This window comes from Vitis riparia, chromosome 3 (assembly GCF_004353265.1).
Source record: "Vitis riparia cultivar Riparia Gloire de Montpellier isolate 1030 chromosome 3, EGFV_Vit.rip_1.0, whole genome shotgun sequence".
NCBI classification, from domain to species: Eukaryota; Viridiplantae; Streptophyta; class Magnoliopsida; order Vitales; family Vitaceae; genus Vitis; species Vitis riparia.
The window spans coordinates 13,268,960-13,295,466 of NC_048433.1; the positions used below are offsets into that span (position 1 = coordinate 13,268,960).

General features: G+C 31.0%; 1 protein-coding gene across 2 annotated transcripts; it reads right to left on the bottom strand.

Annotated features, from left to right (window-relative positions):
- Positions 1-610: 610 nt before the first annotated feature.
- On the bottom strand, positions 611-17,806 carry LOC117910900. 2 transcript variants are annotated; one of them, XM_034825079.1, is made up of 5 exons: positions 17,230-17,806; positions 15,167-15,367; positions 14,504-14,543; positions 8,030-8,588; positions 611-1,511 (listed from the first exon to the last, which is right to left on the bottom strand). In XM_034825079.1, exons 1-5 carry the CDS (start codon positions 17,756-17,758, stop codon positions 654-656), a joined length of 2,187 nt encoding a protein of 728 aa, XP_034680970.1. In that variant the 5' UTR covers positions 17,759-17,806; the 3' UTR covers positions 611-653. The 2 variants fall into 2 exon arrangements, with proteins under 2 accessions (XP_034680970.1, XP_034680971.1); XM_034825080.1 differs by having other exon boundaries at positions 1,430-1,511; positions 8,134-8,588.
- Positions 17,807-26,507: the final 8,701 nt, after the last annotated feature.

The window sequence follows — 26,507 nt, forward strand, 5'->3', positions numbered from 1 at the left end:
CCAAATAAATAAGATCTTACCTTACAACTCAAATTTGTAAGTAATTAGATCTTAAAATGCGAACAGATGGTTGATGATATCTAAGAAGTTCAATACCTAACAACTCAAATTTGTAAGTAATTAGATTTTAAAATATGAACATTTGATTGATGATATCTAAGAAATTCAATTTTTTTCTTTGATCTAAAATGAATATAAAATTTGGTATGGGGGTTGTTTGCTCAACTATTGAAACTTAATAAGAAGATCGGAAGGGACAAAACTTATGGGGATATGTTTGCCAATAGAATGAGGAAAATAAGGAATGGGTAGCATTTAGTACTTGATTCAAAGGGTAATAGTCAAATGGAAGTATCAAGAAACATTGGGTTTGGAAATGATAGTGCACTTTTTAAAAGTCATATATAGGTAGAATGAAGAGAAAATTAGAACAAATGAACTTTAATTTTTTGGTATTTTCAAGACTAAAAGGGTGTTTTGATACAAATGAACAAATGAACATTTTTCTGAGAGAAATGCTTGGAAGGAGTAAGAAAACCTTCTCTCTCTCTCTATATATATATATATAGTCTCTAAAATTAAAATTTAAAACATACATGCATCAGAATGAGTCAGCAACTAATACTACACTCTCAATATGCTAATTATTAACCTTACGCAGGCAAGTTCTGTTGCTTTATAGAAAAAGAAGAGAGGACAACATGCTCTGAAAAAAGTTCTGAAACGAAATTATGTTTCTTCTTTAAAACTTGAGAAATAGGAGCTTCAGTCGGCTGTGGAGATTGGGTATCGGATTTATTCCCACAAATCCAACGAAAAGCCTTTTTCACGGTCCAGAACAGTCCTTTGAAAGCTAGATATAAACAATAAAAGAGGACAAAGACGAATATTCGAACCCCAATGGCAACACCTTGGAGGAATTTTGCAACAAAATTTTTGGAAGATTCTGTGCAACGTCCCAGGACTGCTGAACGTAGAGGTGAATATGAGAGAAAAAAAATGGGGACAGGAAGAAATCCAACCACACTCCAAACAGCATTTTTCCTACTATGTGTCATGATCAGGATGATTGTTGCTCCAAACGCCACCGCCATCATTGAGACCGAGAGGATCATACATATAATTCCCTGTGTCAGCTTCTTAAAAAGATATGTTTCGAAGTCTTGTAGTGGAAATGAGGATGTAAGGATGGAGAGAAATTTACCCACAGATGTCAAAGCCAAAGTGAGGGAGAACACATCAGCTAATATGAAAACCACAAAGAAGGGTTTACAGTTAAGGATTGGAATACCGGTGTCTTGATTAGGACCGCCTGGTACCGTGTAGGCTGCTGCAAAGGCAACAGTGGCTATGAAAATAGAAAGAATGGTGCAATTCTCAGTGGTGCGCATTAGCCATTCCTTGGCATCTCGATGGAGTCTCTCATTCCTAGCAGCAAATAATTCTTCAGCAGTCTGGTTATCTTTGTTGAGAGGCTTGGTCAAATGCATCTTACAGGCTGACTTCACTTTCTGCACCCACACATTCAATCACAAGTAGCACCGTTATTCTAATGTGACACATACAAGCATTTTTGTTCTTTCTAATCCCTCCATTTATCATTAGACTAAATTAAAAATATTAGGGAAAAAAAAACCTTCAAAGTAATTATTCATGAACTTTTAGGTTGTGTTTGATTCTTAGACGATTCTTAAATAATTTGAGGGAAGTGGAGAAAAATAGAGAGAAAAAGTATAAGGAAATAAAAAGTGAAAAAAAAAAAAGATTTAAAATCAAAAATCATTTTTACATATTACTTTAAACTCATTTTACTTATTTTAACTCTTATCTAAGGATTAAATAATTTCAAAATATTCAAGTTTTTTTTATTAATTTTAATTATATTTTATTTTTACATTTTATATTTTATATATTAAAACAAAAATGAGAAAATTATTTTTTAATACTTTTTTCTTTCTTTAGTAATTTTCTAATAACTTAAACTTTAAGGTCAATTAGTGGATTTTAACATGGTAAGAGTAGCTTGGTCTTGAGTTTGAATCTCATTGGTGTATTGTTTATTTTCTCTATACATTAATTTAACCTTGTGTAAGCCTAAAAAAGCCTATAGTGATAACTTGAAGGATCATTTTACAACATTGAAAAGTTAATTTTCATATCATACACAAAAGTGATGGCCAAAAAAAAAATTGATAGGTGGTAAAGATGATCTTATTTATATTTATATTTGTTAAAAAGGTTCTATTTATCTCTATTTGTGAAACCGGTCTCGGTTTTGATAATAATAAAACAAAATTTAAAACTAATAATTTATCCTAAGTATGTTTATGTAAGAAGATTTTCAAAAAAGCAATAAATAATATACTAAATCAAATAAAAATTAAGAAAAAGGAAAAAACCTCAAAGAGAAGAAGAGTCAAAACCTATTCCTTAGGATCTCTTTGTAAAACTGTTGGTGCACTAGGTTCATAGCACATTACATTTTTATTGAAGTACATAAAATCATCCAAATGTCTAAATAGATTTTATTTTCTTGAATCTAATCCTTCCTAAGAATTTTTAAAGGGTTTATGAAGTTGAATAAAAGTTTCCAGGAATTCCAGGCCTCAAACTATCTAGGGTCTTTTATACACTTTACAATATGATGGGTTGAAGTAGAGAGAAACCGATTAAGCCAGTTAGGCTTGATTTAGTAACCCCAATAACTAGTAGCCAATTGATTGGTCGAACCTAGACTGTGTCTAACAACTAGTTTGAGTTTCTAAATCCTATTTGAACATTTCAAATTTCTTATATTGATTAGGAAAAAGTTTTAAATCATTCTTAAATATTATTTAAGCCTTTTTAAAGTGTTTTCAAAGTGACTTGCTTTCAAACTTGTATTTCATCTTAGTACTATAGGAAAACTCATATTTCTCTGTTCCCTGCACCCAAATCAGTTTAGGTACATGCAAATCTTTCCCAGGCTTTATCTAAATCCTATATTTAGAGAAAACAGGCAATTTTAAACAATAATAAGATTTAGATATCAAAAAAGAAAACTTGAACTTAATTTGAATATTTTCAAATCAAGTCCATGCAGTGAAGTATTTGAATGAAGTCGTTGGAACTCTCATAGACCCACGGTCATCCGCTCAATGGCTCTTCCTTAAATCTTGGCACTCAACCGATGGGAAGAAAAGAAGGGTAGAGGCTATGACTCTTTCTCTGAAGATGGAAGACAAGTCTCTAGAAACCCTTCCTAAATGGGCATTTATAAGGTTCTCCATAAGCTTAAGCTACTTGAGCCCATTAGGGGCTTGGGTCACTTAATCTAGACTAAAAAGGTTCCTAATTGATTAATTAGTGTAATAGGGCTATCTAATAAATTAATTAACCCAATTTAGAGACCTTGTTCACTAACTCATGTGCAATCTTATGTAATTATCAAAATGTTTGTATGCATAAAAATGAACCTAAAGCCAATCCAACTCTCATAGACAATGTCATCAAGGTATATGAGCTTGAGCAGGAACCATTGGAACCCATAAGAGAATTAATTCCATAAGAATTCACTTTTGAAGTTGATTCAAGATCCCACGATAGAGAATCAACTACATTTTAGTATCCTATGTAAATAACAATGAGACAAAGCTTGGGTTTGTGACCAATAGTCCATTGCATGTAGAGTACTCCCCATGAACTGGTATCTATAATCTAATAAGTTAATGTTATATCACCTATCAAGATTACCCTTCCAATCCTTGAATTACATATCTCACTTATTATATGATTAATTGACATACTCTACCTTCAAAAAGCATATGTCAAATTTCCACTAATGGAAATGTTATGACCAAAGTCTTCTAGATCACATGTCCTTTGAATCACCTAAGGGGACACACTATCTTAAACCCATAAGATATTATGGCGCCTCTATTGAGAATACCTGTTACCACCACTAGCCTCCATCAATAATGACTCCATCCATAAGGATATGTGACCACCTTAAGGTCTCACCCATGGGTCAAAGACTCAATACCTTCCCAAGGTTGAGAGTCTATGCAGTATAGTAGCTTGGTGAATCATGATAATTAATTAATAGTCTTACATCATAATTCACCATTAGTCCTATCCAGTGTGCATTGCATACACTAGAACACTCACTATGGAAAAACCATCCTGATAACCAAGACAAGTCATCCCTCCAATTAGGAGATAATGCACTACAGTCTCGCATGGATTTCCCAAATCCATGAACTAATTGTGGACTACTTATCACTCTACAAGGAACCCGTGACATGGATCTTTTGTGCAACTCCTAATGCACCCAAGTCATATACAATGCAAGTGATGTGAGCATGTATGCTCAAATAACCAATTAATGCATATCAGAAACCAAAAAACATAGATAAATAAATTTATAAATGAATCTCAATTTGTTACATTATGTCATGCTTTATAGGGCTCAATCCTAACAAGTACACCATTCAATTCTAGTTTTTGTATATTCCATTGTACCAAAATTGTAAACTAGAAGTTTTATTCTTATCAAATTTTTTCTTATACATCTTGTGAGTTAGGCTTAATTGTATAAGGTATCAATTTAGTGAAAAATTTAAGTGTGAGGTATCACTTAGGTTTGTCCAAGTGTGGAGTGTCACTTGGGGATCTTTAAGAGTGAGACATCTCTTCAACAATGAGGTATCACTTAAGAAAAATTATAAGTGCCTATTAGAGACATCTATTAAAGAGTGAGGTATCACTAAAGAAAAATTATATGTGCCCATTAGAACTAGTAAATCCAAGAGTAAAGTATAAAGGCTTGGTTTGGAAGCATAAATATAGTGGAACCTTAAGCTTGGATTGAAACTCGAGGAGAATGGATATAGGTTGAGTTGCTTCAAATCACTATAAAATCTTAAGTTCACATTTCTTTCTTCCCTCACTCTCTTTACTTTATATGCAATTGCTACAATTGTCACTTGATTTGTAAGTTTAAATTTATAAAAAGTGATCATCACCTTATTCAACTTTCCCTCCCCTCTCTCTCTCTTCTAGGGTGATTACCTTAAGTTGGTATAACTAGAATCATAACAATTGATATCAAAGTAATGTCTTTTGCTTAAAACTTAATAATATGTAAGGAATAGCAAATCAACCTAAGTCTCTACTCATGGGAGGTTTTTCAGTTCAAAATAGATGTCACATTCCAACTAAAATTGAAAACAAAAATAGATATCCTATTCTTTTTCAGATATGATTATAGGTATTCAAAAACAAAAATGACTTGGTTTTTAAAGTCTATTGATTTTGATTTATGGAAAGTCATTCAAAATAGATATAATATTCCAACTAAAATTGAAAATGAGGTATCCATTCCAAAGTCAATCCATGAGTGAAATGAGAAAGAAAAGAAAAATGCGTAATTAAATGCTAAAACTATATGTCATCTGCTAGAATAGAGTCCTTATAAGCATGACATGATGTAATTAGATTTAGAATTAAATTCCTAAATGATTTTTTTTAATTTCTAAAGAATCAAAAACTCTTCTAAAGGAATGGATATAGTGTCAATCATCATGAAAAGGATTATCAAATTGGCATAAGAAGTTTAGAAATGGTTCAAATTGTTTTTTCTATCTTATCCTATTGGTTTGAATTTTTTTCATAAAGAACAATTGAAAATGAATTGAATTATGATCATACAAAGAAAAATCATTTTAATGAAATTGACATAATTGCTATCCCAAGGCTTGTATTAAGAAGAAGTCATCATTTATGAAAACCTTAGGTGAAATAAAATGATCACATGCTTGCATGTTTTAATGATGTTAAATTATGCATGTTATGTGTTGCATCTTTTAAATTGCATATGTTGGGAAATAACGATATGCTTTAAATGAAAAATATTTCATTCCCTTACCATTTTTAGCAAACCATGCTTTAAATTGGAAAATGCTCTAAGATTGAGAAAATTTTTATTTGAAATATATTTTCAAATGAAAAAGAAAAAGAGGAAAAATGATGTTATGCTTATTATTTATTTTTTGTGACATCATTTATGATTGATTAATAAATTCTCTTATCATACTTAATTGAGACTTTTTGTTGATGACAAAAAGGAGGAAAATTAGTAATAAGTTATTATAGTACTAGGATGATAATATTTGTTTCAGCAATCTTGAATATTGATGCTTCATACTTCAATTATTATATACATGCATGCATCCTATTTGTTATCTTACCAATTGCTAATTGCTCTTTGTGTTGTTAATATTTGGTTATATTATTTTTTAGCACCTTAAATTTAATCCTTAAGATTCTTAAAATTGAACATTTTCTAAAAATCAAGGAGCATATATTAAGGGGGAAGTATTTGAGCAACTTTGATTTTGTCATCTCAAAAAGGAGGAGATTGTGAAACTAAAGTTTGGTTAATTTTGGTTTTGATGATAATAAAACAAAGTTTGACACTAATGATTTATTCTAAGTATATTTAGACAAAAAGATATCTAAAGAAGCAATAAAAGAAATATCAAGTCAGAGGAAAATCAAGAAGAAGGAGAAAACTTCAAAGAGAAAAGGAATAAAGACCTATTATCTAGGATCTTTTTGTAAAGTTGCTAGTGCACTAGGTTCATATTACATTACTTTTTTTTAATTGAAGCACATAAATTCATCTAAGTATCAAAATCGATTTTATTCTCTTATAAACTAACTGATTTCATGTTCTTGATTAAAACTATGAATCTAATTCTTTCTAAACTTGTTTTAAAAGATTTATGAAGTTGAATATAAGTTATTAGAGGTTCCAAGCCTCAAACTAGGTCTTTTATACACTTTATAGTGCAATCAGTTGGGGTAAGGAGGAACATGTTCAGTTAAGGTGCACTTGCACTTTGTTTCTTTTAATAGCATGTGTTCAACCATTGAGGTTAAGCCTCAACTAGTTGAGCCAATTGGCTAGTAATAATCGCAATGGCTAATAGTTGGTCGATCGGTTCATCGACTTGTTAAACCTAAACTGTGCTTAACAAGCATGACTAATTTAGGTTTCCAACTCTTATTTAAAGGCTCCAAGATTCTTGTATTAATGGGAAAGAGTTCTAAATGATTCTTAAATATTATTTAAGCTTGAAGGAGTGTTTTTAAAGTGTACTTAAAGAGTTCATCTTAGTGCACCATTCAACCTTATTTTCCTTATAATCCATTATGCAAAAATTGTAAAATAGAAGTTTTATTCTTATTGAATATTATTTTATATACCTTGTGAGTTGGGCTCAATTGTAGGGTATCACTTGAGGGAAAAATTTAAGTGTGAGGTATCACTTAAGGTCTACCAAGTGTGAGGTATCTCTTGGAGATCTTCAAGAGTAAGGCATTTCTCGATGAAAAATATAAGTGCCCACTGAAGCTAATTAATCCAAGTGTAAACCTTGAAGGCTTGATTTAGAAGCTTTGGGATAGTGGAATCTCAAGCTTGGGATTGAACCTTAAAGAGAGTGGATATATGCTAGGTTGCTTGAACCACTATAAAATCTTAAGTTTGCATTTCTCTTTTCCTTTACTTTCTTTACTTTATATTCAATTGCATTTCATTATACTTGTTATATTATTATATACAATGGTCACTTGCTCTTTATATTTAAATTTGTTAAAAGCAACCATCATCCTATTCACCCTCCCCTAGGCAATTATCTTAGGTTGGTATAGTTAAAACCCTAACACTATTTAATTAAGACTTATTTACTGCATCTAGGTTTTATTTCTTAGTACCTTGGTTTTATTTGGAATCTAATGATATAAATTTTATTAAATACATTAATGACTCAAATTTGAAATTTAGTACCTAATAAGTACCTTGTCATTTTCCTAACTTGGATGCATATTTTTCATCCATTACTTAATAATTTATTATTATTATTATTATTATTATTATTATTATTATTATTATTAGTAATGAAGATTAATAATCAAATGACTTGCCACAAGTGTACGCATGAGCACTATGTTTATGGTTATCATTAATGGGTAAGTAGAAGTGCACCTTAAACAACAACAACTCTTTTTGTAGCTGGAATGCAGGGCTTTGCATCTTTTCACTAGCTTGACTTTTTCTTTTTAGGCCAACCATATGTAGTAAGGAGTTCCCTTTGTTATCTGTAGCTGATAATAGACTTCTTGCAAGCAATTCAGATTTTGCCACTATATCAAAAATTTCAATATGACGGTGAAGGATTGCCACATGTAGTATGTTCATTCCCTCCCTATTAATATGCTGAAGTGCTTGAGGATGACAAACCAGTGTTTCTTCAACAATGTCTTGAATGTTTGACATTGTTGCCAAAAATAATGGAGCTTCATCACTCTTCTTGTACTTGTAGTTTGTTGAACTTTCTTGGTAGTTTCGACCTTCATTTTCTTGGAAATTTTCTCCTTTCTTTTCTTGGGAGTTTTGTCCTTCAATTTCTTGGGATATTTTTTCTTCCTTTTCTATATCCAACTCCTTAGTCTCACCTAAGCCAACTTGTTGAGAATTAACACTAGCATGCCATGATGTATCATTCTTTACCAAAAGCTTAACGAGTCCTTGAAGTGAATAGAATCTGCTTTCAATAATACGAGACATGGTGGATTACTTTTACATAATATATTGAAATATAAAAATGTATCACAAGTAAATAATCTAGTATTATATGATGTTTAGGTAAGAAATATTATTATATTGAAGAGGGTAATTGAAGTCTAATAGTACATATTAATCCAACCACAATAGCTTTCAATAATACATTTGTAATTTAATCGGTTATAAAGGGTGAGGAATATTTTACAATTTTTTTTACTAGTAGTGCGTAGATGGATCTACAAAAAAGATTTTTTTTTCCTTTTCTCTTTTTTTGATATTTTTAAAGGCCATTTAAAGTTATTAAAAATAGGGTAATTGCCAAAAATGAGAAATAGTCACAAGGAAAAATAGTTTCATTTCTTTTCTACATTGCCTTTGTATTGAAATATCATTTTATATATATATATATATATATATATATATATATATATTTAATTTATTCAACATTGCCTTGGTATGATATCTATTTGTTTATACCTTAGAGTTGTTCTTTAAAAGTGTGATCTTTGTATGAAAATATTTATTTTTTAAATTTTCCTTCTTTCACTTTGAGTAAAATAAAAATGGGTTCTAGAATATGTGCATGTGAAGGATTCCCCTTTTGGTCACTCCTAATCATATAATTATTTATCTACCCAAAATTTCACATAGCATGGCTGAAAGTTATATACCTAAATTATTTAATAATCTCCTATACAACTTATGTAACCTATCATAACTTAATTTATAGAACCAAATATTTTTGAACAAAAAATTATATATATAACTTATAAAATTTTCAAATACCATTTTCAATAATCACTTAATAACTTTGAATTTAAATATAGATTTATGAGGGATTTTTTGTCATCCATTAGAAATTGGTATCATATGGTTTAGAAAACATCATTACTTTGTACTTGATTATTATGATTTACATATTTAACTCTCATTCCTTTCTATAACTAAGTTTTGTTTCTTCATTTCTTTATTCAATGGTCTAGATTTACCCATACACATTAATGACTCAAATTCAAAATTCAATAAAATAATAAATCGATATCCTCAATTTTTCTTCTATGAAATCTAAAAGAACAATTGAAGCCTTTTTTAGCTTATCAATAGGTTTGTGTTGAGTATTGAGATGTTGATCAATCAACAATCGATGTATGTTCAAGAAAGAATCCATGTAGTTTGAGAAGCAATTTGCAAAACCTATTAATAACATTTGTGTAGTTACAAATTGCAGTGAGAAGCTACCCATGTGTGTTTTTTTAATTTGTTTTCCTCTAAGGAATTATGTACGATAAAATTTATGAAGTATTTAGTTTAAATATATTTAAGGATATAAAAGAAATAATGATATATGCATAATATTTTAATTTAAAATTTTTAATAATTTTATTTATAAATTTTAGTTTTTTGATATTTAATTATTATACAAAAAATATATAAACATATTCATTAAGAAGATTATTATGATAGTTTTTATATTTTGGATGATAGGGCAATGAAATTTACAAATAAAATTTGTTAGCCCAAAGGTTCTCTTAATCGCGTTTTGATGATAACAAACCATGGTTAAGTGGCTAATTGGTTTGAATTATAAAGAATTTCAGGTGTTTGTTTGGAAATTCATCAAATGACTTAATGGATGCAAGATCAAGACATTTGAAGACCTTTAATCATAAGAAACATATGTAAGATGAATGCATGGGTGTACTTAGGATTTTTGATGAATTCCCTAATTTTTTATGGCCAATGGCAAGGGAATTTTGATTTTTGGTAAAAAAAAAAAATGATCATTTTCTAAGTATATATCTATATGATGCATATGATTGCATGTTGTGAGAGCACCACTCGAGTGCTTGCTCCCCTATGATCGCTTCCTTTCCCAAGTATTCAAGGATGCTAGCATTGATCTTAGCAGAGAGACGAACTTTGAGGATCCCTATACATATGATACATATGATAGATATGATGATCAATCCATGGGGCGAATGAAATGTGAGAAGACTCCAAATGGTTTTTGGATCAGAAAAGCAAAGAGAGCATAGCCACGAGGACAAGATAGACACACCTTAGAGTTAAGAGAGAGGCAGGGATTAAGGAGATGAAGAGTGGAGTAGACCCTCAGGGTGGACTAGACCCTCCGAGTGGCTACTAGTAGAGAGGGCTCAAGCTTGATATTCCCTCACTTCGGACAGAAATTCCTTTATAGATCGGGGGTGTTTAGTTTGAGTCCACTTTTTTTTGAGCCGGTGATGACTTAGTCGGCTTTTATAGACGGACCATCTACTCAACCATTGTACACCGAGCCCTCCTTCTCTAGACCAACATTCACTGAGCCCACCTATACTAAGATACCATAACCTCAAGTACCTTATACTCTTGACCATGCTCCTTGGATGGATATATTTGCTCAAATTAGCTTTCTTGGTACTTGCATGGTGGAGATTGCAATGGTTAGTGACACATGATTTTATTCTATGGAGGATAGGATGGACAAGTATCAAACTGGGTTCACTTCTCAGTTTAAGTATCTTCAATAGAAAATTGATTGCATTAAGGATTGTGTGGTGCATAGCATGAGGACATTATGGCCTACTTGAGTTCCGCGTTTCCACCTCCACCTCCTCAACCTTGATTCGTTGGGCACCTCCTTTGTTCTTTTTTTATGTTACTAAAGGGGGAGATATTTTAAGATCTAGGAGGCTAGATATAGGAGACTCTTACATGCATATCATCTTTATTGGATCATACATTGCTTATGTTTAGTTATGTTAGTTTGATTGGACATATGATCTACTGATACATTTGACTTATGATATATGATATGCCTATATATTTGATGACTTGTATTGTTTTTTGTTGCAATACTCTCTAACATGTCTTGATCTTTTTGTTTTCAATTCTTAAATTTTGATTGTTAATCCATGATTGGTTTAAGGGTAAGATTTTTTTTCCTCCTAGATAACCAAGGTTTTTCATCATAAAAAAGGGAGATATTGTTAGCCCAAGGGTTCTCTTAATCATGTTTTGATGATAGTAAATCATGGTTAAGTGGCTAATTGATTTGAATTATAAACAATTTCAGGTATTTGTTTGGAAATTCATCAAAAGATTCAATGGATGCAAGATCAAGGCATTTGGGAGACCTTTAATCATAAGAAACATATGTAAGATGAATGCATGAGTGCACTTGGGATTTTCATATATTTTCATACATTTTTTAAAACTCGATTTATGCATTAAAGTTACATTTCCATCAAAAACCCGAGTTTTATCAAATGAACCTTAGGCAAATCTTTTAAAAATTGGTATATTAATTTACTTAAAGACCTTGCCAAGTGTTAGAAGAGAAAAAAAAAAAAAAAGATAGGTTTTTGGGCCAAAAAAGGTGAACCGACTGAGGTAGTGGCCAACGGGCTCAATCAACTAGGGTACCGATCTATCAATTACACTTTCCCGATCGAGTTTCAATCGAGAGATGCAAAAAATCTTTTCTCTCTTCCAATAGCCTTTTTTTCTTGGTCAAGGGATATATCTTCCCGATCGAAGTCCGATTGAGGCCTAATGGTCACCTGCCATGCATTTAATGCCCAACGGCTAGTGAACCAATTGACCCCCAACTCAATCAACCTAGCCTGTTTTTTGGCATTTTGGCTCCCAATGCTAGAAACCTATAAACTGAGAGCTAACTTCATTTATGAGTAAGAGAACACCTACATTTATTTGTTTACCTACTTGTTCTTGCTGCAAAAGCTCTCATTCTTTCTTTGGTGCATTAAACCTTCATTTGCATATTCCTTAGTGCACCCTTGTGATTTTTCTTAGCTTTTAAGTTGTATTTGAGCCCTTGTTGAGTTTGGTTGAGAGATTTAAGCTTACTATTTGAGTGTTAAAAGCTTCAAGTGAGTAGAGATTTGAAGGGATTGTGTAAGAACCCATTGGATCCAGAATCCAAGTGTAAAGGTGATTAGAAGCTTGGTTGAAACTTCAAGTATAGTGGAACCCTTACTCGGTTAGGAGCTTGAGGAGAGTGGACATAGGCAAGGAAGTGTTGAACCAGTATGAAATCTGAGTTTGCTTTCTCTAACCTTATCTATTTATATTTGTGCTTCTTGTGCATAAATTTATTGTGTTTGAAAAATAATTTTTTAAACCCCAATTCACCCCGCCTCTTGGGTGTTTTTCTCTATTAAGATTAGCCTTTATTTTGTCAAATTAAGTAAGTTAAAATAATTCAAATTAATTAATTGAATCAAGTTTTATTTTAATATTTCTTTTTTGCATGGGATGTTGAAATATCATAAATATCAACAGTTGGTCTTTCTCTTGGTGGACCAATATTCTATCGATATATTCGACAATATTGGCCAATTTTTGGCAAGCAAAGATTTCAACCTTTTTTTTTTCTTTTTTTTTTTTGTATCAAGGCTAGTATGATATATCGAAATTTTGATTATATTTCTAGAAATTTTAATCTTTGTAAATAACTACTATGTTTCAATTTTAAAAATAAAAAATAAGAAGTATATCCAATTGATACCTTAGTGCTCATTTAGATATGCTTCTTGGTTTTTATTTTGAAGGGTAGAAAATAATAATAACTTCTATAAAATATATAAAATACAATAACTTTTATATAAAAAGTACAAACTTAACTTATGTTCTTAAAAATATAAACTTAACTTACATTTTTAAAAATTACTTTTAAATTTTCTAAATTTTGTAGTAATTTTTTTAATAAAAAATCTCATATTTTTAACAATTTTTAAAAATATTATATTTTTGAATTAAGTTTCAAAGAGTTCTTATATTTTATAGAGGTATTATGATTACTTTCTATTTTAGAAAAGAGAAACAAAAAGTTTATCCAAATTACACCTTATTGTCTATTGGAGACACTTATTATTTTTTATTTTTAAATGTAGAAAATAGTAATAGTTTCTATATATATATATATATAATATAGGATTTCTTAGAGGTTTATATTGAAAATGTTATGGATTTAAAAATTGATTGAAAATTGAGATAATAAAAAAATTTACTATCTCAAATTATAAAATTTATTAAAGTAATTTTTAAAGACATAAGATATGTTTACATTTTGTTTTAGAGTTTCTACTTTTTATTTAGATGTCTCATATTATATATATAGGAAATGGAAACAGTGGGTGGTTTGAAGGCCACTAAATAATAAATATGATACCCTACATTGGATAAGGGAAAATGTTTTTAGTGCTATATATATATAGACTTCTTTTAACCTTGTAGACACGTTTTAAAGTCGCGAGGGCCCCTTTAGGTCCATAGTGGTTAATATCTACACGATTGAAAGCGAGTCATTACAAATGTATCAAAGTTGATCCTCGACTCCTAAATGGGGGTTTCTTTTGGCTTCATGAGAAGTGTTTCTCTATTTGACCCTACAATCTCGTGAGACACAACGAGGATATTGTATCTATATGATGGAGGAGGGGTTGGAGTATTTATGATATCTCACATAGGATAGAGGAATATATATATATATATATATGAGTTTCTCTTAATCTCGTAGACATTTTAAAGTTGTAAGAGTCCCTTTAAGCCCAAAGTAAATAATATCTACACAATTGGGATGAGACCGTTACAATAGATATAATTTTTAAAAATGAGATTAGAATCAAGAAAGGAGGTTTTCTTGGTCAGACCATGGGTGGGGCATTTTTACAAAAGATTGATCCTATTCTTCCTCCTCTTGGCTAGATGCATTAAATTGAAACAAAATCTTTTACTTAGGAAGTATGTCCAAATGAAGCACTAAAATTTAAATTTCTAACTATATTTTAAATTTCTTATGCAAGAGCTTTTAAGAACACTAACCTTCAAAATAAATAAGTATGGTGCTTACCAAAACTTTTCATATCTCACCTTTCATCACTTGTCTTGCTGTTGTCCTTGGAGGGCCACTCTGGAAAAGAACTTCAATTGTGAGATGTTTAGGCCACTATTTGTTAGGGAAAAAAAAAACATATGTAACAGAAAAGGAAAGAAGCACTACTTAACAATTGTAAGAAGTTGAGGTAAATAATTAATAGTGAATGGATATAAAAAAGAACCAAATTTTATTAAACAAATCCATCAGACCAAATCCTTATTTTACTGGACAGGAAAATTTGAGGGAAAAAAAATTACATCCATTAGAGCCCCATTTTGTAATATGGAATAAATTATAAACATTAAATTTTACTTGCTCAAGTTCCATTCTACACCATGCATGGGTTCTATTCTATTTATTGAGCAAATAAATATTAAATCCATTAAAATATGTTCAATTGAGTTTAATTAACTTGAAAGCTTGAATGTAAACCATACATTGTTTTATAAGATAGCTAATTAATTTGTTTCCAAACTATATTTTTCAAAAAAAAAAAAAGGAGAAAATATATAAAACTATATTTAGCATTCCAAAATTATGTTAATGCCCATACCGAATTTCTAAAAAATGTTATTATCTAAAAAAAAAAAAAAACAAGAGTAATTGAGTAAATGAAGAATAGATATTGATGAGGAAAGGAGTTAAATGTACTATACCGGAGTTAATGAGTATCTCCATGAGTCCTTGTGTCGGTACTGTTGAGATCATGAGTTCGTCCATGAATCCTCGCCTTGTTTTTATTTTCTTCTTTTCAAATGCAGTTGGATTGCATGCAAGATATTGAAGAGCAGTCATTGAATCTTGATCTCTTTCTTCAATTAAATATGAGTAGCTCTCCGCAATAAAATGGGCCAATTCTATTTCATGTTAATTTTGTAGAGATAACACAAAAAACAAAAATGTTAGATTAGTGACCTAATGTTGTCTTTGTATCCCAAAAAATATTTGAAAAAGAAAATATACATAAATTGTCTTATTTGATTAATTAAATAAAATCAAAATTATTTAAAATTTATAAATTTTTATGAACTATTTAATTTTTATAAACAAAGAAAAACAAAGAAAAATAAATTTGAAGATGATATTTAAGTAAAGCTTATTGATTTTAATCTTATTATTAACTTTTTAATTTTTAATTTTTAATTTTCTTTATTTGCTTTCCCTGATACTTTCTCCATTTCTAAGATCCACATGACATGCACCTAGACTAAAGGGCATATGCAAATTATCTAAAACGTGTAACTTAATATTTTTTTTACTAGTAACATTTATGTTTTGAACTTTGAAAAGAAGACATGACATGATATGTCCCCTTAGAGTATAAACTCCCTTTGTACAAACCCATCACATGCCTTTCAAGCTTAACCAATTAAATATGAAGTTTTTAAATGATTTTAAGTGGGTTATGAATTTTCTTAACCAACATAGTTTTTGGTACCATTTTTAGGCCTAAAAAAGAGGTTTTGAATAATAAAAACTCTTTTGTTGTATATTTTGATTACATTTAAGAAGTTGTTTGGAGAAAAATATTAAGACTTAAAAGTAGCAAAAGTTACACAATATAGTAACTTTTGGCCAAAAAGGGCGTTGGGAAGCTAATATTTCTTTAAAAGTTTATTTAAAAAATTATATCAATATTTATAAAAAAAATAGAACCTTATATCTTTAAAAATTTTGCAACTTAAGGTAGATAAATTAAATATTTTGAAACCTTAATTTGTAAACCATTTTTTTTTTCTTTTCTTTTTTTTTTCTTTTTTTCTTTTTATAAATCATTCATTGCTTTTCAATGTAAGTATCTAAAAAATTTTGGTATTTTATACGAAGTTATTATGATTTAGTAATTTTAAAAATAGAAATGAAATGAAAATAATAAATCTATTTTCAAGAAATTAAAGATATTTCTTAAGAAGTTCCTTTAAGGAGGAGTTAAGCTACTTCAGACAAGGCTTTCATTAGAACATGTACTAATCTTTTAAATTTTCAGCACTTAGGTTTATTAGAAAACATTATCTAAAGCTTTGTTTGGATTGTAAAATATAGTAGAAAAAAAAAAAAAGTTAATTTATCTTGAAAATAGTGAAAAATAAATAAATAAAATAGAATAAAAAATAAGAAAATAATGAGTTTTCATACATTCATGTAAAAAAAATAATTATAAAATAAAAATTCTCAAAAAATAATTCGTTTTATATCGTCAAGGGTCAAAGGTAGTACCTATATTATTAAAATGTAGTACCTGAATGGTCAAAGATACTAACTTTTGATCAAAAAATGTATAAATACTAATTATTTTTATATAACTATTTAAAATTTGTATTTTATAAACTTGAGTTCCTATTTTATGGTTTCTTTTCATTTGAGTGTATAGAAATGCATTTTTCCAAAAAAACAAAATAGAATGAAAAATATTTAAAGTTTATATATACAGGAGAGCAAAAGAAGAAAAAGAAATTGGGAGAATGATATAAGAAAAATCTATTATATATGCTTGAACTTTTTTTAAAAAATATTTATTCAAAATTTTATTTTCTGGACTTTTTCTTATTTTTATTTTTCCATTTCTAGCTCAAACATATTTTCCATCATCCTCCTATTTTGTCACATCTTGCAAGAACTCGAAACATCCTCACTTGGGATAGCCTATAATTTCTATATTTAATAATAGAAATGGATATTATAGGGAAAAACTTGCAGATGAATTGAGAGAAGAACTCACCGAAACACTCGGTGAAGATGGAAATATGAAGAACTGTTGTTCTATCATTCCTCTGCAAATACTGTTTACCATCTTCTGGATTTCGTTTCGTTAGTTTCATTTCCTCAGCCAGAAACTTAAACATTTCAGTTTGGCCGTAGCGGGCTGCACAAAAAATAGGCGTCTCTCCTAAGTCGTTACGCGCAATTAGCAACTCTGGATCTCTCTTCAACATCTCCTCCGCCACATCTTTCATAGTATCACTGGCGGCTACTTCGTGGAGTACATTGCTGCCGTCGTTGTTTTCTGTAGCGGCAAGTTCATGGTTGCATTCTTTAGGCAACATTTCCAGTAAGTCGCGTACCAGTTTACTTCGTTTGAAGCGAGAGGCCATGTGGAGGACCGTGTCATTGTAAACACTAATTCTCTGTAGCGGGCCTTCACGATGAGAACTGCAGAGGTCGGTCACCTCCTTGTCGCCTTTGCTGATCAAGCGAAAGAACAATTGAGCTTGGAGTTCCTGTTGGTTGGTAGAATTGGTGTCGGCCATGAGAGCGTCTTTGGAGAGGGATGGGGTTCTTACAGTGTTCCACAGTCACTGCAAAATCCCTTAATAATCGGGTCTTTGGAGAGACGACCCGAATGAGAGACGACTCGAATTAAAAAGTAAACAATAAGATGAGGAGCAGCTTTGTAGCTTAAAAAAAAAAAAAAACTTTTTTTCTATTATAAAAATGAAAAAGTAAACAAAAAATTATGTAAAACATCAAAAATTGAATTATATTTAAGAAACATTGAATGTTGTTTCATATATTTAAAAGGCAATATCTTAATAATTAAAAATAATATAAAAATACAGTATCTAAGAAATTCAATAGTTTTTCTGAATTTTTGGTCAAAATGCCCCTTTTAAAACTTATATCCAATATGATCTCTTTTCAATCACATGAGTCTCGTATCATTCTCCCACAAAAATATGGTTTCAATTGGCAATTGAGACTTTGATTAAAAAAGGAAGTTGCAATGGCTAATTAAGATTGTATTTTTTAAGTGAAGTTTTAATTGATAATTAAAGTTTCAAGTCAAAAAAGTCATTACAGATGTCGTTGTCAAAACCTAACATCAAAACGTTAAGAGCCACCTTATTGGAATCGAACTCGGCCGCTCCATATGTGCCTCTCCCATCCAAAATCTTATCCACATTTCAAAATCAGCGTACAATGATTCTGCCTCCCTAATACCATCCTATGGTAATAATTAAGTGGTAAAAGAAAATAATTTTTGTCTTGTAAGTTAGTATTACTAACAGTAGAATATCACAAGATTTTTGCTGATCAAGTGAAAGAACAATTGAGCTTGGAGTTCCTGTTGGTCGGTGGAGTCGGTGTCGGCCATGAGAGCGTCTTTGGAGAGGGATGGGGTTCTTACAGCGTTCCAGAGTCACTGCAAAATCCCTTTAATATAATTTGAGGCTGCCCATAAGCATGATGATGCGACAGGGTTTACGAAGATATGGTTGGTGCCGGTTGCCGGAGTAGTCTCAATCATGCTTGCAGCCACTCAGCAATGATGAGTATTAATAATCTTTTCATCACGTTTTCCCAAAAGTCATTTTCTCTAACCTAACATGAATATAAAAACTTGAGATGATTAAATCATTGTTTAATAATAAAAGTGAATATACACATTATTTAAACTCTATTTGCTTATTATAAATTGAAGTTGTTAGGTAGTACATCTAATCTTATCCTCAAAATCAATAAGACATTAACTAACAAATTAAATTCTTTAACCCAATATGAATATAAATTTTTCAAAATAATGAGACTGTTGTTTCATATGTTTAAAATACAAAAACTTAATAATTTAAAATATATAATTTAAAATCCATTTGTTTATAAATTTAAGTTGTTAGGTAATGCATCACATCACATCCTCTAAATGAATGGGACTTTGCCCAATAACTCATTGTAACATTGTAAGAAATTTTATATTTTCTCTAATTTAAGATGAATATAAAAATTTGAGATAACGAAATTGCTATTTCATATAGATAAAATTTAGTACCTTGGCAATTAAAGATAATATAAAAATGAATATACACATTATTTAAAATCTATTTGCTTATAAATTTAAGTTGTTAAGTAATACATCTCATCATCCTCCAAATGAATAAAATGTTACGTAGCAACACCAATTTGTAAGAAAATAGATTTTAAAACGTAAATAATTGATTGATGATATCTAAGAAATTCAACATTTGACCTAATATGTGTATACAAATTTGAGATAACAAAATTGTTGTTTGATATGTTTAACATATAGTAACTTAGTAATTAAAAATAATGGATATATATTCTTTAAAATCTATTTGTTTATAAATTTAAGTTGTTAGGTAATACATCCCATCTCACCCTCCAAAAGAATAAGACTTTCTTGGACAACTCAATTTTGTAAGTAAATAGATTTTAAAACACAAACAATTGGTTGATGATATTTATGAAATTCAATATTTTCGCTAACCTAAGATGAATATAAAAATTCAAGATAAGGAAATAGTTGTTTCATATATTTAAGATACAATACCTCAATTATTAAAAATAATTTAAAAATAAATATAGACATTATTTAAAATCATTTGCTTATAAGTTTAAGTTGTTCGATAATACATCCCATCTTATCATCTAAATGAACAAAATGTTACTTAACAATTCAAATTTGTAAGTAAATAGATATTAAAATAACAACAATTGGTTGATGATGTAGTATCCCACATCGCCTGAGGAGTGAATGGTGAAGAGCCATATACGAAGGGCTTTCACAATACACTATTAAGGCCTTTTATTAAGGATGTAGTTCTAATAAAGAAGTAAAATTGGAACCGATTGGTGGGATATGTGTACCACAACAACCTTGAATCAGACAATATTTGATGAAGAGTGGGGTTATGACAGAATGGTATCAAAGCCTAATCTTCAACTGAAAGTATGCTAGTGAAGACATTGGGCCCCAAGGGGGTGGACTATAGTATTCCACCTCGCCCAAGGAGTGAATGATGAAGAGTCATATATGAAGGGCTTTCATAATATACTATCAAGACTTTTTTTTAGGGTGTAGGCCCAATAAAGAAGCAAAATCAGTGTTGGTTGGTGGGACGTGTGTGTGCTACTATAGCCTTGAACTAGACAATATCAAGTGGAGAGTGGGGCCATGACAGATGATATCTAAGAATTTGAATGTTTTCTTGGACCTAAAATGAATATAAAAATTCTTATGAAAACACATTCTTAATTTAAAGTTGTTCCACTCATCCTCACTCAATTTTACTTCATCCACCAGTGGGATGGATTGCTTATTCTCACCATTTTCCAATAGGGAAAATAGGACTTGAACCTTTAGCATATCCTACTAACCTTTGAGAAAGTCAACCATTTCTAGTTTCCTTTCCAAAGTTCTGCATCTTCCTACAAATCACAAAGACTTTTGAGATAAACTAATAAGGGGTTAGTATCATTAGAGCATGAATTTGTGGGGAAAGAATCCTCCACAGGGGTTAGTTCTATGGTATCAGAGCCATGAGAAGGGAAGTCGGGCTTTGTTTTAAGTTTTTAATCTATCCTAGGAAAAGTAGCAGTCTGCCTAAGGTGATCCCTGTTGGGTTGAGCCTGTTGTTAGCCGGTGTTAAACGTTTTAGGGCTGTAAAAGGGTTGGGATGATTACTCACTAGGTTTGTCAATCTGCTATAAGGCTCTAGATTAAGACCTTAAAATGAGTTTGATTTTTAGAACCATGTCTAGGAAATCCACAGATTCTCAAGATGTTGTGGTGAATAGTGAAGAATTACCTTATGAGCCAAACTTCAGTGAGAAGAATATTCCTTCTAAAGCTAGACCTATGCAGATGAATAAAGATTTATTAAGGTATGTTTATCTCCAACATGTGGATTCATACTGGGTGTCTATGGTATCAAACTATGGATTCACATGCTGGAAACAAACATACTTTCGGTGTTGAAACGGCTTAAAGCTTGTCAGTGGAGATTCAAAAGAAAACTTGAATGGAGTGTGCTTATGAGAGAATATAATCTTTACGATGCTTCTCAAGTAACTTGACATCTTCAGTAGCTGACTTGGTTGGTAGAGGATCAATTCTCTTACTGCAAAAAATTTAATGAAAGGGATCTACAGCAATGAGATAACCCATGTTCTTTGGAAATGCTTCAAAGTCTCTGTTAATAATCCTAGCTCTCCAGTATCTGATCTAATTAATAAGTGGTTCAACACAAATATCAGAGAGTTCAAGAGGGCAGGACAATAAAGTCGGTCTTCTCTTTTGGTAATAAAAAGTAATATTATGTTGTGTAGGCAGAAAACTTCCATCAGAGACCCATTCTGGAGCTTTATCGATGATGATGGTATCTACAAACTTCTTGTTCATCTTAAAACCTTGTATTAGCCCTAAGGCTACCTTTCTCCTAAAATTATTTGCTTGATTCGGATCTGAGCAAACAATTTGATAAACTAAACCATAGTCTAGAAGTAACTTTGGAGTTAGGAATAATTCCTCATTCTTAAAAGAGAGGTTGATCGGCTTATAATACTGCAAGTCTAGGCAAACTTGACTGATTGTAAAATTCCTATTACACTTGTAGAATAGTTGCTTGGTGCCTTGCTAGTAAAGAAGAGGATCTTCAAAAATTCTATAAAACTTAGAATCATCAAATTCCATATCCTTAACCAATTTTAAACCTGGGACCCGAAGACCAGGAATGGATGAGAGATAAATATGAAAATCTTGAAGATATGCTGAAATAAAAACTTGTTTTTCTTCTGGTAAGGCCTTGGCCTTTTCATGGATTAAGAAACGGATATCTTGCTAAAGAGAATTTGAACTTGGGCTCTATTTTTGTATGTGCCCTAAGAAAATTAAGCAGCTCTTTTTTTACTTCCTCTTGTCTTATTAATAAGTGGAAAGTCTGTTGTTCTACAGTCCCCAGGCCAGTGGAAGAGGGGCCCGGTGGGGCTATTTGGGAAGGCCCCGCTTGCTCCATGACCCCGGTTGGTTGACTGGTAGCCCCCTCTCCTTGCGGTTGCCCCCCCTCGTTTGGGGCCGATGAAGAGACTTCTGGAAAAAGCCATCTTTCAATCCAAGAGCTGGGAACGGGCTGAGACTTAGGATTCGAAAACCAAGTCAGAGACTACTGGACGTCTCGCAGAGCGACTCTCAACGCGAATAGTGTTAAAAAGTGAAAAAAGATAAGTAAGTTAAGAGTGAGTTCTTTTTCTTTTCCCTGATAGTTATTAAGGTAAGGGGTAAGCCATTCCAATGAATGGGCAAACTGCTTTCTATCTTCCAGTGTATCTTAGATTATAGTAAAGCAAATCCTGATATCAGCCTAAAAACTTGGTCACATAATCATTATAATCATTCTCATTGTAGGAATCCAGGGATCAATCGGAGTGTACATACAACATCTCTTTCTTATGAAAATACATTCTTAATTTAAAGTTGTTCCATTCATCCTCACTCAATTTTACTTCATCAACCAGAGGGGTAGATTGCTTATTCTCACCATTTTCCAGTCGGGAAAATGGGGCTTGAACCTTAAGCATATCCTGCTGACCTTTCAGAAAGTCAACAATTTCTAGTTTCCTTTCCAAAGTTCTGCACCTTTCCTACAAGTCACAAAGACTTTTGAGATAAATAAATAAGGGGTAAGTATCATTAGAGGATGGATTTGTGGGGAAAGAATCCTCCATAGAAGGTAGACAACTCGAACTTGCTCCTTTATCCCTGATAGGGGATGAAGAATACTTAAGGGTTGCTGAAGGAAGAGGATCTTTAGAGAAGCTACAGGAACCTGCAACTTCAAAATGTTCATAATATAGCTGCATGAATTTTTTAGAAAGTGCTAAATGGGATTTCTTAGATTATGGAGATTTCTTAATGGGCTTAAGAGGTTGTTTTTCTTTTTTGGGGGCCATGATCTTGTGAATCTTGCAAAAATTTATGAGTTAAGAAATCAAGGATTGAGTTATTTTCTCTTTTAATATACTCAATTTGAAAATCAAAATTACTTAAAATAGCTTGTCATCTAGCAAAAATATGGTTAGAAGCTATATTCTTAACATCCTTTTGTAAAACTAATTTTACAGATTTGCAATCAACTCTTAATAAAAATTCTCGGTTCAAAAGATCATCTTGAAATTTTGAAATGCATAAAACAATGCTTAAAATCTCTTTTTTAATGGTGTTGTAGTTGTGTTTGGCATTATTCCAAGTTCATGAAGTATACCTAACCAACTTCTCTTGGTTACCATCTCTTTGCTTAAGAATCCCACCATAACCTATGTATGAAGCATCAGTCTCAACAATCTTAAAGGCTTCTAGATTAGCTAAGGCTAAACATGGTAGGGTTTTGACTCTAGACTTGACAATCTTAACAATCTTGGCATGTTCCTCATTCCAAGGCACTGGATTCTTCTTAAGTCTTTGTCTTAAAGGAGCACAAAGCTGGCTTAGATCCTTAATAAAATCTAACACGTAATTAAGGCTTCCTAAGAAATGTTCCAATTGTTTCTTATCCTTAATTTCATTACGGAACTTATCAGCAAACTAGATGGACCTTTGAATAAGGGTAATGGTTCTTTGGTAAATATGATGACCTAGGAATCTAATCTTAGTTTGAAATAGGTTAATCTTAGTGATTGACAGGCTTAAACCATTACTCTTAACATTCTGAACGAACTTACTGAGATGCTTCCAATGTTCCTCTACAGAGATAGAATACACCAAGACATCATCAATGTAGACAATGATGAAATCATAAAACTAGTTAAAGATTTCATTCATTATGTTCTGGAATTCTAAAGGTACGTTCTTAACACCAAAGGGCATTACGTTCCATTCACAATGTCCAAAGGGTACCATAAAGGCAATCTTATATCTATCTTTTTCTGCAATCTGGATTTGCTAAAATCCTAATTTCATATCAAACTTAGAAAAAACTTTAGACTTAACTAACCTTTGAATGAGGTCTTTCTTTTTTGGAATAGTATACCTAATCCATCTTAATGCATCATTAACTTAATGCATCATTAAGAGGCTTGTAGTTGATGACTAATCTAGGTCTTCCTCTTTCTAATTCAACTTGTTTATGAACATATAAGGTTGAACAACCCCAAGGGGACTTAGACTTCCTTATCAACTTTTTGTCAAGAACATCCTGGATCTCATTTTCACAATAGCTTAATAAATCCTTATTCATCTGGATAGGTCTAGCCTTAGTGGGAATATTCTTCTCACTGAAGTCTGACTCATAAGGTAATTCTACCTCATGTTGTTTCCTGTGCTAAAACACATTAGGAATGTTAGAGCAAACTTCTCCAACAATCTTATTATTCAATTTTTCTATCGCATCTTGAGTTTTCTTAACTTGTAATTGTTCTTCGATTCTTACAAGATTAATCTCCTATTTTAAGAGATTAACTTGGTTTTCCTTAGCTTGAATCACCTGATCCCTTAAAGTGTTTATATTCCTATCATCAGGTGGGTTGGCAAATTCAAATAAAATTTCCTTATCTAAAAGTGTTGTCCTTAGACCTTGATCATCAACCTTAATAAGATAGATAGAGCTTAAAAAAGAGGACTCCAAGGAGAGCATTTTCCCTTAAATCTCTAACTAGAATGAAGGTGTGCTTAATAAAAATTCTCTAGTTACAAATGTGAGCATTTGACAACTTGTACTTAATGGCAAGTCTTTTACCATTGGCTCCTGAAAGAGTTTGTCTAGTTTTCTCATAAAACTGGGTTGGTACAAGACCTTCTTGTATAACAATATTAGCCACAACATATTTATAAAATGTAAAAAATAAATAAATAAATAGAAGCAAACTATTAAATACATATATAAAAGGAGGAAAAGAGTATTAAATCTATCTTATATCTTTACAAGCATTAAGGACTTCTTAGAATTCATTCAATGCCAAATCGAAACAATTTTCTTAAGTGATAATGCAACATTTAAATGTAATATTTTAACAAGTAAAAGCTTTTTTTTATAAATTAAGGGGTGTATGGTAAACCAATTTAATAACTTAAAATGACTTAATAATTTAATTTAAATTATTAAGTAAATTAAATATATTTGATACAATAATTTAATGATAAAACTTAAAATAAAACATAATTTTAAGTAACAAGTAAAACCAATTAGTACGCATCCTTAGTTTACCTTTTTACCTTTATTTACCGTTACGAACAAAGTCAAAATTTTCAAATTTTATACGCTTTCTTTTAGCCAATAACCCGACAGACCACTAACGTTAGTGGGTTTCATGATCTACTTGTAAAGCACATGCCCACTTACAAAAATAAATATAAAAAAAAAAGTGGAGTTCAAATTTTATACGCTTTCTTTTAGCCAATAACCCGACAAAATTTTCAAAATTTATACGCTTTCTTTTAGCCAATAACCCGACATAGACCACTAACGTTAGTGGGTTTCATGATCTACTTGTAAAGCACATGCCCACTTACAAAAATGAATAAAAAAAAAAAAAGTGGAGTTTGCGTTTGTTTCGGGGTTGACACCTGGACTGCATTTTTGAAAGAAAGAAGGCAATGGAGTAAAAGCCATCAAATTTTGTAGAAGATTGATAAAGTCTTTCTTATATCTCCAAGTCTACGGTGCAATCAATTTTTTAGTGCCGGAGACTGACTTAACCTCAATGCTTTGAGGTTATTTTTCCAACTTTTGAAGAAGACATCCACCCTCCCATGTGTTGGCCCGCCATGAAAGCAGGCTTTCTTCCTGCTAAATCTACGACGAAGTGTTTTTGTGATATAATATTAAAGTCATGTCCCTTCTAAGGTAGATGTTTGGGTTGGTGGGATATCTTTAGAACAAATTTGGGATTATGATATGTATTTAAATCTCTATTATTGTTGTGCCGTGAGCTCTGGATTACATGTTCAAGCGACCAATCAAATTGGGCTGTTTTCAATGGGTCGGTTGGTTGGTTGGTTTTTAGATTTATTTAATAAGTGCTTACATAATTTAACTAAAATTAATTTAAAGTTAATAAATTGTTTTTATATATTTTTGTTTAAATTTATTTTAATTATTTTCCTCTTTTATATACAAATTAAATAATTTAAAATTATATACATAAAATTTTAACTAATTTAAATTATATGTAATTTTTTTTTTTTAATGGTAATCCAAATATGAAAAATGAACCCAAAGAAAAATTGGAGAGACAGAATTTTTTGACATAAAAAAATGAAAATAAAATAAA